At 37.7% G+C, this 12,706-nt stretch overlaps 1 protein-coding gene across 3 annotated transcripts in view; it reads right to left on the reverse strand.

Annotated features, from left to right (window-relative positions):
* LOC120535130 (zinc finger and BTB domain-containing protein 41-like) overlaps nt 1–12,706 on the reverse strand; it is a 133,291-nt gene that overhangs the window by 30,514 nt on the left and 90,071 nt on the right. For 2 of the 3 annotated variants that reach the window (XM_039762738.1, XM_039762737.1), the window contains exons 13-15: nt 12,351–12,449; nt 8,479–8,517; nt 322–492 (exon numbers count right to left, since the gene is read on the reverse strand). In XM_039762738.1, coding sequence (XP_039618672.1) covers nt 322–492; nt 8,479–8,517; nt 12,351–12,449 — 309 coding nt within the window. The remainder of the gene's footprint in view (nt 1–321; nt 493–8,478; nt 8,518–12,350; nt 12,450–12,706) is intronic. The other variant, XM_039762739.1, reaches the window with a different exon arrangement.

A 12,706-nucleotide genomic window follows, 5' to 3' on the forward strand; every position in this document is an offset into this window, starting at 1 on the left:
AACCCAGGATGCCCTGCGGGAATCCTGGGCACTGCTAAACTCCATGGGAGCTGCCATCTAGTGTTTTGGGGGAGGCAGTGTCTAAAAATATCTGCCATCCCCCCCATCATTCCCTCCTTTGGGCGACTCGGCCGGGTTGAGCTGCTGGCCATCCCTCACACAGTACATTTGTTTAAAATTTAAAACTATCAATCAAATACATCATACAGTTTACTTCTAAAGGAAGATGATGTCACTCCATAGAAATGATACCATCATAGCATAAGAAATACTACTTGGTCATTAGGAACGTTAGACTTATATTAAGCATTTGAACTGTACCTGGGTGGCTTCTTTTGACGTGTCTTAGCACTTCTGATGGTCTGGCAAATTGACGATCACAATGTTTACAGGAATGTGGCCGGTACTTTTCATGAACATAAAGGATGTGATCAGACAGATTCCCCTTACGCAAGAATACCGCTCCACAGATTGGGCAAGTCAGATCTGTAGCTAGCAAGGCAATGCAGAGAAAAGAAGATAAATGGACAATGGAAAGCATTTTATTGTTAGTGTGGAAAAACAGAGGTTGAGATAGTAATTAAAGTTGGCATGAATAATTGCATTACTTATCAAATGATTTCTAAAGGACTCTATGCTAAACATCACAAGATTTTGAATTTACAAGAAAATTATCTTCTGATTCTTTTTGCTGTCTTTAGTAGGTGAACTAAATACTAGTCTGTATCACTCTTCACCTCTCATCCCCTCAGCATGTATAAATAATACCTTACTCTACTTCAACAGATATTTACTGCGCCAAATCAAGAACATTAATATCACAATTAATCCATTCTGTCCCTTCACCTTATGGTTTTGGCTACAGGTAGCACTCAGCGATTGCCACCACTGTTTGAAAGATCAGTGCACAGTACTGCTTAACAAATAAGCAGCAAGGATCTCTTACTGCATACGATATATTAGGAATTGAGGAATGGTAAAGTTAATAATAAAAAGTTAGTCTGTTGTTCCAACTCCTATCCTGTTTCTGTGTGCTGACAAATATTAACAAGCTGTTTTGAATGTAGGGCTGATCCATCTCCTTGGGGTCTTGCTTTGCATATGAAGCAAAGGGCATATGACTTAGACTTCTTTCACGTAGTGGCTTAGAAACTGAATTATAAACACAAAGAACTGGGCTCAGTCCTCACCCCTGCTTCATAATGTGAATGAATACGAGTGTGTCGTTTGGCCTGACAATACTCCCAGTGTTGAGCTGTAAGGGCAGGTCAAGTGTACGATTATGATTTGTAAATCAATCTGAAGTAGGTGTGTTGAACATGATGTACCATGCCCCAGACACAGTCTGCAGAGACAATTACGCTGTAGTTCTTAACTTGTCTTCAATGCAAGAGAATATATATTTTTGCGATACAAATCAGTCCACTGGTAAAAGATGTTTTAGAGAAGAGTTTTCTTTCTTTGTTTTTGTTGAGACCCCAGCTTGCCATTTTAGGGTCTTTGAGACTCAATCCTTGTTGAACATCCAGATGAGAGTCAGAGCAGATTTGGGCCCTTTGGGATTCTTGGTCGATCATTAGAATCCCCATTGTGGCATTAACAATAGTCGTCATAGCTTGGGATATCGTCAGAACAGCTTGGTGGGTAACACAGCAGAAGTTCTCCCATGGAGAATCAGTGAAGTCGGGGTTATGGATTGTCCTTTTTGGTAAGTCATGGATGATCGCTGGGGGCAGTTATCAAGGATGATTATTGGAGCAATGTTGATTGCTTCATCAACTTAAGTTGAACCACTGCAATCCTTTACCATTAAATACTACAGTGACTCACGACCCAATGGTGGCAACCCACAGCCCAAAACACATAGTTTAAGAAATCCCGTTTTAGAGAAATCCATAGGTTAAAGTTTTTACTGAGACACTGCAAACAGCTGATATTAGAACACTCTAGACGAGAACAGGCCATTCAGCCCATCAAAGCTCGCCAGTCCAATCCACTTATTTCTTCCAAAAAAAACATCAAGTCGAGTTTTGAAAGTCCCTAATGTCTTACTGTCTACCACACTACTTGGTGGCTTATTCCAAGCGTCTATTGTTCTTTGTGTAAAGAAAAACTTCCTAATGTGAAATTTAACCATAACAAGTTTCCAACTGTATCCCAGTGTTCTTGATGAACTCATTTTAAAATAACAGTCACGATCCACTGGACTAATTCCTTTCATAATTCTAAACACTTCAATGATGTCTTCCTCTTAATCTTATTTTGTTTAAACTGTAAAGGCTCAGCTCTTTTAATCTTTCCTCATAATTCAACCCCTGTAGCCCTTAATCAGCCTAGTCGCTCTTCTCTGGACCTTTTCTAGTGCTGCTATGTACTAATTGTAGCCTGGAGACCAAAACTGTACACAAGACTCCAGATGAGGTCTCACCAGTGAGTTATAAAGACTTGAGTTGAACCTCCTGTGACTTGTACTCCACACATCAGGGCGCTATATACCCAGGCATTCTGTTAGCCTCCTTAATGGCTTCTGAACACTGTTGGAAATTCGATAGCTTAGGGTCTACTCTCATTGTGTATTCAAACCTCACATTTTTACTTCCTATGTGTAATATTTTATATTTATCTGCCACAAATCTGCCCAAGCCTGTATGCTATCCAAGTCCTTCTGTAATGATATAACGGATTCCAGATTATCTGCCAATCCACCTGTCTTGGTATCATCAGCAAACTTAACCAGCTTGTTACTTATATTTCTATCTACATCATTTATATATATTAAAAATAGCAGCGGCCCTAGCACAGACCCCTGCCGGTCACCACTCTTCCATCCATCATCCAACCCGCTATATCCTAACTACAGGGTCACGGGGGTCTGCTGGAGCCAATCCCAGCCAACACAGGACGCAAGGCAGGAAACAAACCCTGGGCAGGGCGCCAGCCCACCGCAGGGCACACACCCACACACACCAAGCACAATTTAGAATTACCAATGCACCTAACCTGCATATCTTTGGACTGTGGGAGGAAACCTGAGCATCCAGGGTAAACCCACACAGACAGGGGGAGAACATGTTAACTCCATGCAGTGAGGACACGGGAAGCGAACCCAGGTCTCCTAACTGCGAGGCAGCAGTGCCACCGTGCCACCCTCACCACTCTTAACATCGGCCAACTGTGATGAGGTTCCTCACACCATCACCCTCTGTTTCCTGTGTCTCAGCCAATTCTGCACCCATCTACAAACATCACCCTGAACTCCCACTTCTTTTAATTTGATGCCCAACTTCTCATGTGGCACCTTATCAAATGCTTAAGATAAATACATAATCTCATCTGCTCCATTTTGATCATATCCTATTGTTGCTTCCTCATAGAATTCTAACATGTTAGTAAAACACGACCTCCCTCTTCTGACCTCATGCTGACTGTTCAGAATAACTTCTGTCCTTGCCATGTGTTGCTCAATCTTATCCTTAATAATTCCTTCCATTAATTTTCCTGTGATGCATGTTAAGCTTACTGGCCTATAGTTGCTTGGATCTGCCCTGTCACCCTTTTTATATAATGGGATGATATTTGCCATTTTCCAGTCCTTTGGAATATCTCCAGTGCTCAGTGACTTCCTAAAAATGTGTGTCAAGGGTTTATATCTGTACTCACTAACCTCCTTAAGAACTCGAGGGTAAATATTATCTGGTCCTGGTGATTTGTTTGATTTCATCTTATTTAAACTGAGCAGCACTTCTTCCTCTACAATTTCCAACTCCCTCAGTACCTCCTTAGTAGTCCCTGTTACCTCTGGGAGGTTATCTACTTCCTCACTTGTAAACACCTTAGAAAAATGTAAGTTTAGGTCATCTGTTATTTCACTGTCTATCTTTTAATTCCCCTTTACTATTCCTGATGCACTTGACCTCCTCCTTGACTCTTCTTTTGCTACTAAAATATCGAAAGAATCTCTTGGGGTCTTCTTTCTCCATATCTGCTCTATTCCTCTCCAACTGTCTTTTAGCCTCCTGGATATCCTTCTTAATGGTTGCTCTCATATTCTCATACGATCTAAGATTCACTTTGCAGTCATTAGTCTTATATGCCTTATGAAGCAGTTTTTTCCTTTGCAGCTTCTTTTTTAAATCTTTATTAATCCACGGTGGAGTTTTTAAAAATGTCCTATTAATTCCAAATGTAGGTATGTATTTGTCCTGCATTACATGTAAAACATTTTTAAACCTGTCCCACTGCTCCTCGACTGTTTTCACACTTAAAAGCTTATCCCAGTCTATCCTACTTAGACTTCTGCTCAAAATTAGCTCTACCAAAGTTCAACTTAACAATTTTAGTCTTTGAATCTGCACTCTTACAAAATACTGAGAATTGTATTACATTATGGTCACTTGACCCTAGTGTTTCAATCACCTCTACACCCTCAATTCTATCCTGATTATTACAGAATACTAAATCCAGACAGGCTTCACCCCTTGTTGGTGCTTTAACATGCTGTGTTTAAAAACAGTCACTGATTACTTCTTAAAACTCCTGCTCTTGTACTCCTCCATTTGCAAGGTTATCCCAGTTAATATTTGGATAATTAAAGTCCCCCATGACTATAATATCTCCCTGTAAATGTGCCTTTTTGATATTACTAAAAAGATGGGTGTTGAAATATCTTTTCAGTTTGTTCAATATCTTATAAGTACAGTGGATTCAGAAAGTATTAAGACCTCTTCATGTTGTTAAAATGCCGCTTTCTGCTAAAATAATTTAAAATTCATTTTTCTCATGTCAAGCAACACTTTGTCAAGGACAGGATTTTGGAAATTTTTGCAAAATTATTACAAATAAACTGAAATATCACATATTACACACACTGAATAAGTAAACATTTCTGCTGCAGATTCAAATTGGGTTTGTGTAATGCATGAACACAAAAATAATTTAATTTCAGTTAAAACTGAGAGGATGGAGAATGAGTTAAAGACGCCAAGTCATGAGTACTGGAGAAGAGTGTGAGACAAACAAAAACAAGTGGGGGACGGCAGGGGCATCAAGTTTAAATAATATATACGATTTTTATATTTTATGATATATATATTTTAAAGTGAAAGTTTAAGGAGTTACTATATACTGTACAGGGTGGTTCAGATCTAATTATGCAGATCCAGATCGTCTGGATGACTTTGATTTATGTGGGGAAATTTCCAGCTCGGCGTGAAGACGATTCTTTATGTTGTTAGTTCGCACACTTCTCGATGGTCTGGAATTTTTCAGGTGATTTTCTATGTAATAAATTTAATAAGTTATAGTGTAATGAAAATTGCATAATTAGATCGGAACCACCCTATATATGTGTTATATATGTATATGTGAATTTATTACATTGTGATTTTATGTATATCTGAGTTACTTGCTGTGAAAAATCTTAACTAGCATGTTTCTTATAGACAGGTGGTATCAGTAAAACTGGCAATTGACAAAAACGTGATTTATACATTTAAGTGTAAGACTACGTTGACACTACTACAATTTTTTAAAAGAAAACAATCTTCATCCATATGAGCATTTTCACCCACACTAAAATGACCAAAAACGCATAATATACAGTATATAGCATGTGTGCATCAATGGAAACAGGAATAGAAAGTGTTTTCTTTAAAGGGATGGTTACACTGCTGTCACAGGATTTATTGCAAAACTGCAACAACCAGTAAATTATTTGCCTTCTGCATGTGTGTGTAGCATTTGAACTGCACAAAATGCAAGCTAGGTGCATACAGGAAAGCAACTCTTCCATGTCAGCTATGTTGGAATATGGTTTTCTTCCGTAAAGGGTGCACCAATCAGGCAATTAGATATTGTAATGAGCAGGAACCAATCAGGGAAGGGCTACATAATAAGCACAGACCAATCAGAGTCTGTGTTTTCAAAATTCTCTGTTTTCATCCATCCACACTACAGCACTGAGCTGGGGTTTTCAGAAGCTGACAGCTCTGGAGAGCGTTTTCCAAAGTCTCAGTTTTCAGGGTTAAAGGCGCAGGTGTTGTGTGGATGAAAGGTAAAAACAAAGACTAATGTCTGCATTTTTAAATGCAAGTGTAATAGTGTGGGCACAGCCTGAGAATTCACAGAACTTGGTAAGACTTCTTCATTTCCATCCTTATACAGAGGTACATGGCCGCTGGACTTTTATTCCCTTTGTCATCGTCCATGGTGACTGATATGGAATGATTGGTAATTTTATATTGTGTGTTGCTGTGCACGTTTAAATCTGTTCTTTCTGATACCTTAATACTATTATTTTAAATTTCAAATTTACATCTACTCAGATATAAGGTCACTTGTACTCATTCTCAATAATAAACATGTGCAGTATGGGTCAGGTCACTCAGGTTCAGGTTGTAGAATCAATCAACATTTATATGCAGGCCATCTTTTGGGTGCCGTTTATCATTGTGGGAGCAGGTCAGGTGCATTTTTTTGAAAAGAGACACGTTTCTGTAGAAGAACAATGATTCTGCAATACAAAAGAAATTCCATGTCTAAATTAATACTGGCAAGATCTTGTGCAGTTAGGGGTGTAGTGCATATTGAACTAAACTATAAAAATGGCACAGATTTGCAACAGTGTTTGTAGTAGTCAATCAAGGAAAGCAGGCATGGAAATCTGTATGGGACCCAAAGGGCACCCTGTGAAACTGTGGATTTGCAAAGAAGTCACAACCACACTATTCTCCACATCTGGCCTCATGCGTCTACCATGTGTTCTCCAACCTGAAGGATTTCCTCTGTAGGATGTGCGATGCCAGTCATGAAGACGTCAGTCCAACTACAGAAGAGTGTTTGCACAAGCAAGACAAATCAATTTATTTGTGAGGCACAAAAAAGTTTGGTGAACTTTACAAAAAGTATATTAGCGTTCACAGAGACCGTGTTGAAAAATAAAATATTTTAACATTACTAATGTTTTTCTTAATAGTTCAGACTCCAAAACATTTCAACTCACTCCTTATGTATATAATATTTATTTTTTGTGACAGAAATGTTTTTCCTATTTTCACAGACTGTCTTAATCAGCATGAGGTTAAACTATAGACAAGTTGTTGCAAAGGACGTGGATGTCTGGATTCACTTTGTTCCTCATGGTCCTAATACAGAACTATTATTTCACCGATTTCTGGATTATATTCCAAATATAACTGATGTTGCATGTGGCAGCTATCCGGGTGATTCTCAGTTTTGTTGGCTCCTGTCTACAGTTTGTTGTTCATTAATCAAAGTTCATTTTATTACCTATGGTGTTCATGCTTTACTTAAAGCAGTTGAATTTTCCTCATTATCACTATTTCTGCTGCTCCTAAAATAAATGCTTGGCCTGGGAGCAGATTATCAAATGTGTTTTTCTGGTATGGTATATTTTTTCTTGAGTGCAGCAAGTCCTTCAGTGTTCATTTAGTTCATAAAATGGCTGAGTAGCAGAGGATGAGAGACATTTTCAGAGTTCATGGTAAGAATACACTGAACTTGTTTTGGTTAAGATTTCATTAAAGATTTTTGATGCTGGCTTAAACTTTTGCTGTGTGTTGAATTATGGAGGTTGCCTTTCCATTATTTGAGGCTGTGTGAAGGGTACCACCCTCTTCCATTACTGTTGTGAGTTATATTTAGATTTTTATTATGTAGAAAGTTCAATCATAGATTGTTATTTAAACATTGTGGATGCAGAAGTCGAAAACAACGGGAGACAAACACCAATTTAAAGTAAAAAGCAATTTCTTTATTCTTGGTGAGTCAAAACGGCTGTCTCCACCTGCCACCTCAATTTGTCACAGGCAGCAAGCCTTTTAATGACAGACAGATCAGACTGCCTGCTAGCAGGAAGGAGAGACTTCCTTTAAATACTCAAGTTCGTTGACAAGAATAAACAAAAGAAATAAACAGGAAACATAGCAGTTCATCTTGAGGTTATACATAAATTATAATAGCTTGCGACTCCCTGAATTGGAATGTGTACATTGGTTCTTTCAGATAAAGAGGTTATCAGGGCACTCACAGTTTTAAGAAATATGCTCAAATAATTTTAAGCAAGAATTCAGAAACTGTAACACTGATTTATACTATCACAGGGTGTTCTGTTAGTATCAAGAAGTCAGCATTTTCTCATAAAAGAATGCAAGTTAGTCCCTTATCCTGTGCACAAGTTTAATTCTTTTTCTACCTAACTGAAGAACAAATCATAAAGAAATAATGAATCATATTGCTCTCTGCGGCATGATTACTACAAAATACCGTACTTGGTTTTGAGAAGTAACTACTTATAATCATTACAGTTAATAATGTTTTTTACTTTCTCAACATTCAGTAATTTTTAATTGAATACCTCAAATGTCAAAAAATCACCAACTTTTTATAAACAATGTTTCATTTTAAAACAAATGCCAGCAAGCTTACCTATAATTAAATACATTGAAAATAAGTGTTTACCTTCTAGAGCCTGGAGCAATTTTCTTGTGTTGTTTTTTGCTGTAAAACACAAAAATACTGGTATTTATCCTTTCCATGCTGCAAATAATATTTCATTTAAAAAGTTATTAATAAGGTGCGTCAAACATTCTTAAAATATTTTGCAATGTACATAGCCACATCTTTATAACACTATTATTTTTGTTAGAGAAAATTCAGTTATAAGATAAATATATGCCATGAATAATTCTTGATATAAAAATATCAGCTATTAATAAAGTTCCTCACACATTCCTAGAATATTCTGTAATACGTTTTAAGTTGTACATAGCCACATCATTTTAACATGATTAACTTTGTTAGGGAGAATTAAATTAAAAGATAAGTCTTGAAAATCCAATGCAGTTTCTCTCTAAATATAGAATACAAAATAAAAAGGTCACTTTCTCAACACAAAATTCTTAACACATATGTATTCAATATCTCTTTAAAGGACAAAATTAAACACAAATATTACAAAACGTGGATTCCAATGTTGACACACATTTTCATGCTTCCAAGGCACATCTCTCTACTAGGACCTGAGGGTGCTGAACATTTCATCTGAGTGTTTGTTTAGCTCCTTTTCTGGCATCCATTTTTGTTCTTACAGAATCATGCGCTGGTGATATCAGTCAGTAAGCCAGATGGTGCATTATTATTATTATTATTATTATTATCATCTTTCTTTAAAGTCCTGGGTTTTTTGTTCCCGTACATCGCTTAAATCATCCGAAATCAGATGCCTCATCTTGGATGAGTTAATGCCGGTGAAACTCACCCGAGATAAGTCGGTTTTTCAAATGCAACTTTGTAGTAGATTAGTCTAGCTGGATCTAATCATTCGAGATTAATGCGCTCGCCCGCGCTGATTGAAAAGCCCATATATATCGAGTCTAGAAAACATGATCAGCAAGTCTTTGATAGGCTGCAACAAAAGGGTGAAAGAATGGGAGCATTTTTTCACACAAAAGGAGCACAACGATATGAAGAATTTCAAGATTTAATATGCACAAACCAGAAAAGACGGCTGGCAAAAAGTGGCCGACAAATTAAACACTAAGTAGTGTGCATTGTACTTCCTGAATGCAGCGTTTCATTTCCTATGTGTCAGATTAATTATTATTTAATATGTCATAATTCCAGATCAAACGTGAGCAGAAGGAGAACATGGGAACTGGTTAAAGTGAAGTACAAGAATATACTTCAAACTGGTAAATTTGGTATATAACTATTTAAAGAATTGTTGACATAAAGATTCATATATAATATAAAAAACATTAAATTTAAAGCTAATAAGAAGGCAGACAAGCTAAAAACAGGTGGAGGTCCATGCGGTCCAGTTCCTACCCCTGCAGAAGAGTTGGCTCTCCACCAAAATGCCCATCGCCCTGTTTCTGAGGGCATTCCACGGGGAAACTCCTCCTCAGAAACAGTGGCAGGATGCAGTGGTCACTTCATTTGAGGTAAAGGATTGTCATTGCATATATTTTTCCTCAATGTGTGCCATAGGTATATTCCATATAGCCCTCTTTTTTTTTTTTTTGCTCGGTCAGTTGCAGGGAACGTCATATCCCTAGAGCGTGTGTCTGACTAACGAGATATTGACAAAGGTCAAATATTTGATGAAGATACTGTGTCTGATTATTCATTAGGAGGAGAGGTACATTTTTCAAATAATGTTTAATCAAACTCCAGTCTGATCAGTTCCATGTGCCCTAATCACATTTGGAAATCCTGGGTAATGAGAATGTTAGGCTGATTGTGAGATTCTTTATGGAACTGTGGGTGTTTTTGCCTGTGTATTACCTACCTGCAATGGCATGAATTGCCTCTTTTATTGTCTGCACACGCAAGTGTCCAGGAAACACTATGAAAACCTGAAGGAAATATTCCTGTGCCAAACAGACTTTACGAATTGCCTGGCAAACTACACTTTTAGATAGATTTTCCACATCACCTACAGTATATAAAAAAGTACTGCTTGCAAAAAACCTCAAAGTAATGCATACTGTCTGTGTGGTTGTGAGAGCACTCATCATATCTCAGTCTGATCAAGCATCTGTGGGATGTGATGGAAAAAGAAGTCTGATTCATGGAAGCCCCACCTCACAACTTAAAGAACTTAAACGATTTGCTGCTAACATCTTGGTGACAGATATCACATGATCCCTTCAGGGGTGTGGTGGTGTCCAGGCCTTAATGGGTCAGAGATGTTTTCATGGCACAAGGGGGACCTACCCAACATTAAGCAGGTGGTTTTCATGTAATATCTGATCAGTGTAGAGGAGACCTGGAAAAAAATTAACCGTTTCTTGCACTTTTAAATTGCTGATCACCAGGATTTTTCACATATTGCCCTCCAGGTGGATTTTCATGGGCACTGTCTCAATGCAGCAGCAGTTGCACCTTTGAGAATGTTTTACCTAATTTGTTTACTGACTGGCTGCAGTGTGCTGTTGTACTCCTTTCACTGCTTATTTAATTAGTTTTAAATAGCATGCTGTACCCCAAATAAACCAGTCTACAGAATAGAGATATCTACTGCTAGAAACACAATTTCGAACTTGGGTGAAGTATGAATCAGATGCTGACTTTTTGCCAGTCAGTAACATAATTTCCTCCTTGAGCGATATTTGACTCTACTTAGCATGTGGAAAGAGTTTTTCATTTACAGTTTAGAAAATTTTTATTGATTTTGTCCTGGCCAGTCCAAGCTGTTGATTATCAGAGTTCATTAACTAAAAACTTTCAGTACATCCGCTGACCATAGTTTTCCTTAACTGATCAACATTTAGCTTTGAAAACTTTATTTTGTCAATGAAAAAAAATTAACATGGATTTTCCATTCAAAATAAAGTGAGATATCTGAAACCAACTAGACTGTGTCATCCTGCATTACTGCACATTCAAGGCATCTGCAGTCACAGCTGTAGTCAATGGGACATAATATCACCAAGGTGAAACTCTGCAGAATATTCAACTGGCAGGCCATTGAGTCATCACATATTACTGCTAGAATTTGGCCTAACAATATACAGTCAATTCTAAAGTTGTCCAGATCATTTCACTTTCTGCATGCTTTATTGTGTTTTACATTTCATTTTAAATGGATATATTTTCTATTTCATCTACTGTAATTCCATCCATCCATTATCCAACCCGCTATATCCTAACTACAGGGTCACGGGGGTCTGCTGGAGCCAATCCCAACCAACACAGGGCACAAGGCAGGAAACAAACCCCAGTCAGGGTCCAGCCCACCGCAGGGCAAGCATACAAACACATACACACACACCCACACACCAATCACACACCAGGGACAATTTAGAATCGCCAATGCACCTAACCTGCATGTCTTTGGACTGTGGGAGGAAACCGGAGCACCCAGAGGAAACCCACGCAGACATGGGGAGAACATGCAAACTCCACGCAGGGAGGACCCAGGAAGCAAACCCGGGTCTCCTAACTGCGAGGCAGCAGCGCTACCCACCGCGCCACCGTGTCACCCTTCATCTAATTCATTTATTCATTTCATCTTCAAATATTTCATCTTTCCTGGCTCTATAATGAATAGTGTTGGCAACTGCACCCCTGAGATCAAGAGTTTGAAGGACAACTGCAAAGGGTCTAAACTTAAATTAATCAGAGATTTCCATTTATGACTTTTATAGATTTGCAAACCTTTCTGAAAACATGTCTTCACTTTGTCATTATGGATAATTGAGTGTAGATTGAATGGTAAAATTGCCAAATGTTCCTATTTAAAACTTTAAAATCACAACACAATGAAGTGTGCAGAAAGTAAGAGGGTCTGAATTCATTGTATCTGAATAAACAAGCATAAGCACTACCTGTAATTCGATGTTCTTTCTTGTGTATCAGCAATGCAGATCTCACTTGAAATGTTTTCGCACATAGAGGTATGTTGCAAGTAAATATGCCGGTAAATTCTGTAAATTAAAATAAATAAATAAACATCTATTTCAAAAGTAAATCATTTAATTGCATAATTAACATGTTATGGTTTGTATTATATATAGAAGTGTCTTTAAACAAAGGCTCATTTCATTATTTTACAAGCATATTTGTATAAAGCACCTGTATAAATAGTCAAAAATGCATACATGAAAATGATAGACATTTATTAAAAGTGGTCTGCTTCATTAAAAATACGAATCTACACAACATACCTTTTATTCTTGTACAA

This window comes from Polypterus senegalus, chromosome 9 (assembly GCF_016835505.1).
Source record: "Polypterus senegalus isolate Bchr_013 chromosome 9, ASM1683550v1, whole genome shotgun sequence".
NCBI classification, from domain to species: domain Eukaryota; kingdom Metazoa; phylum Chordata; class Cladistia; order Polypteriformes; family Polypteridae; genus Polypterus; species Polypterus senegalus.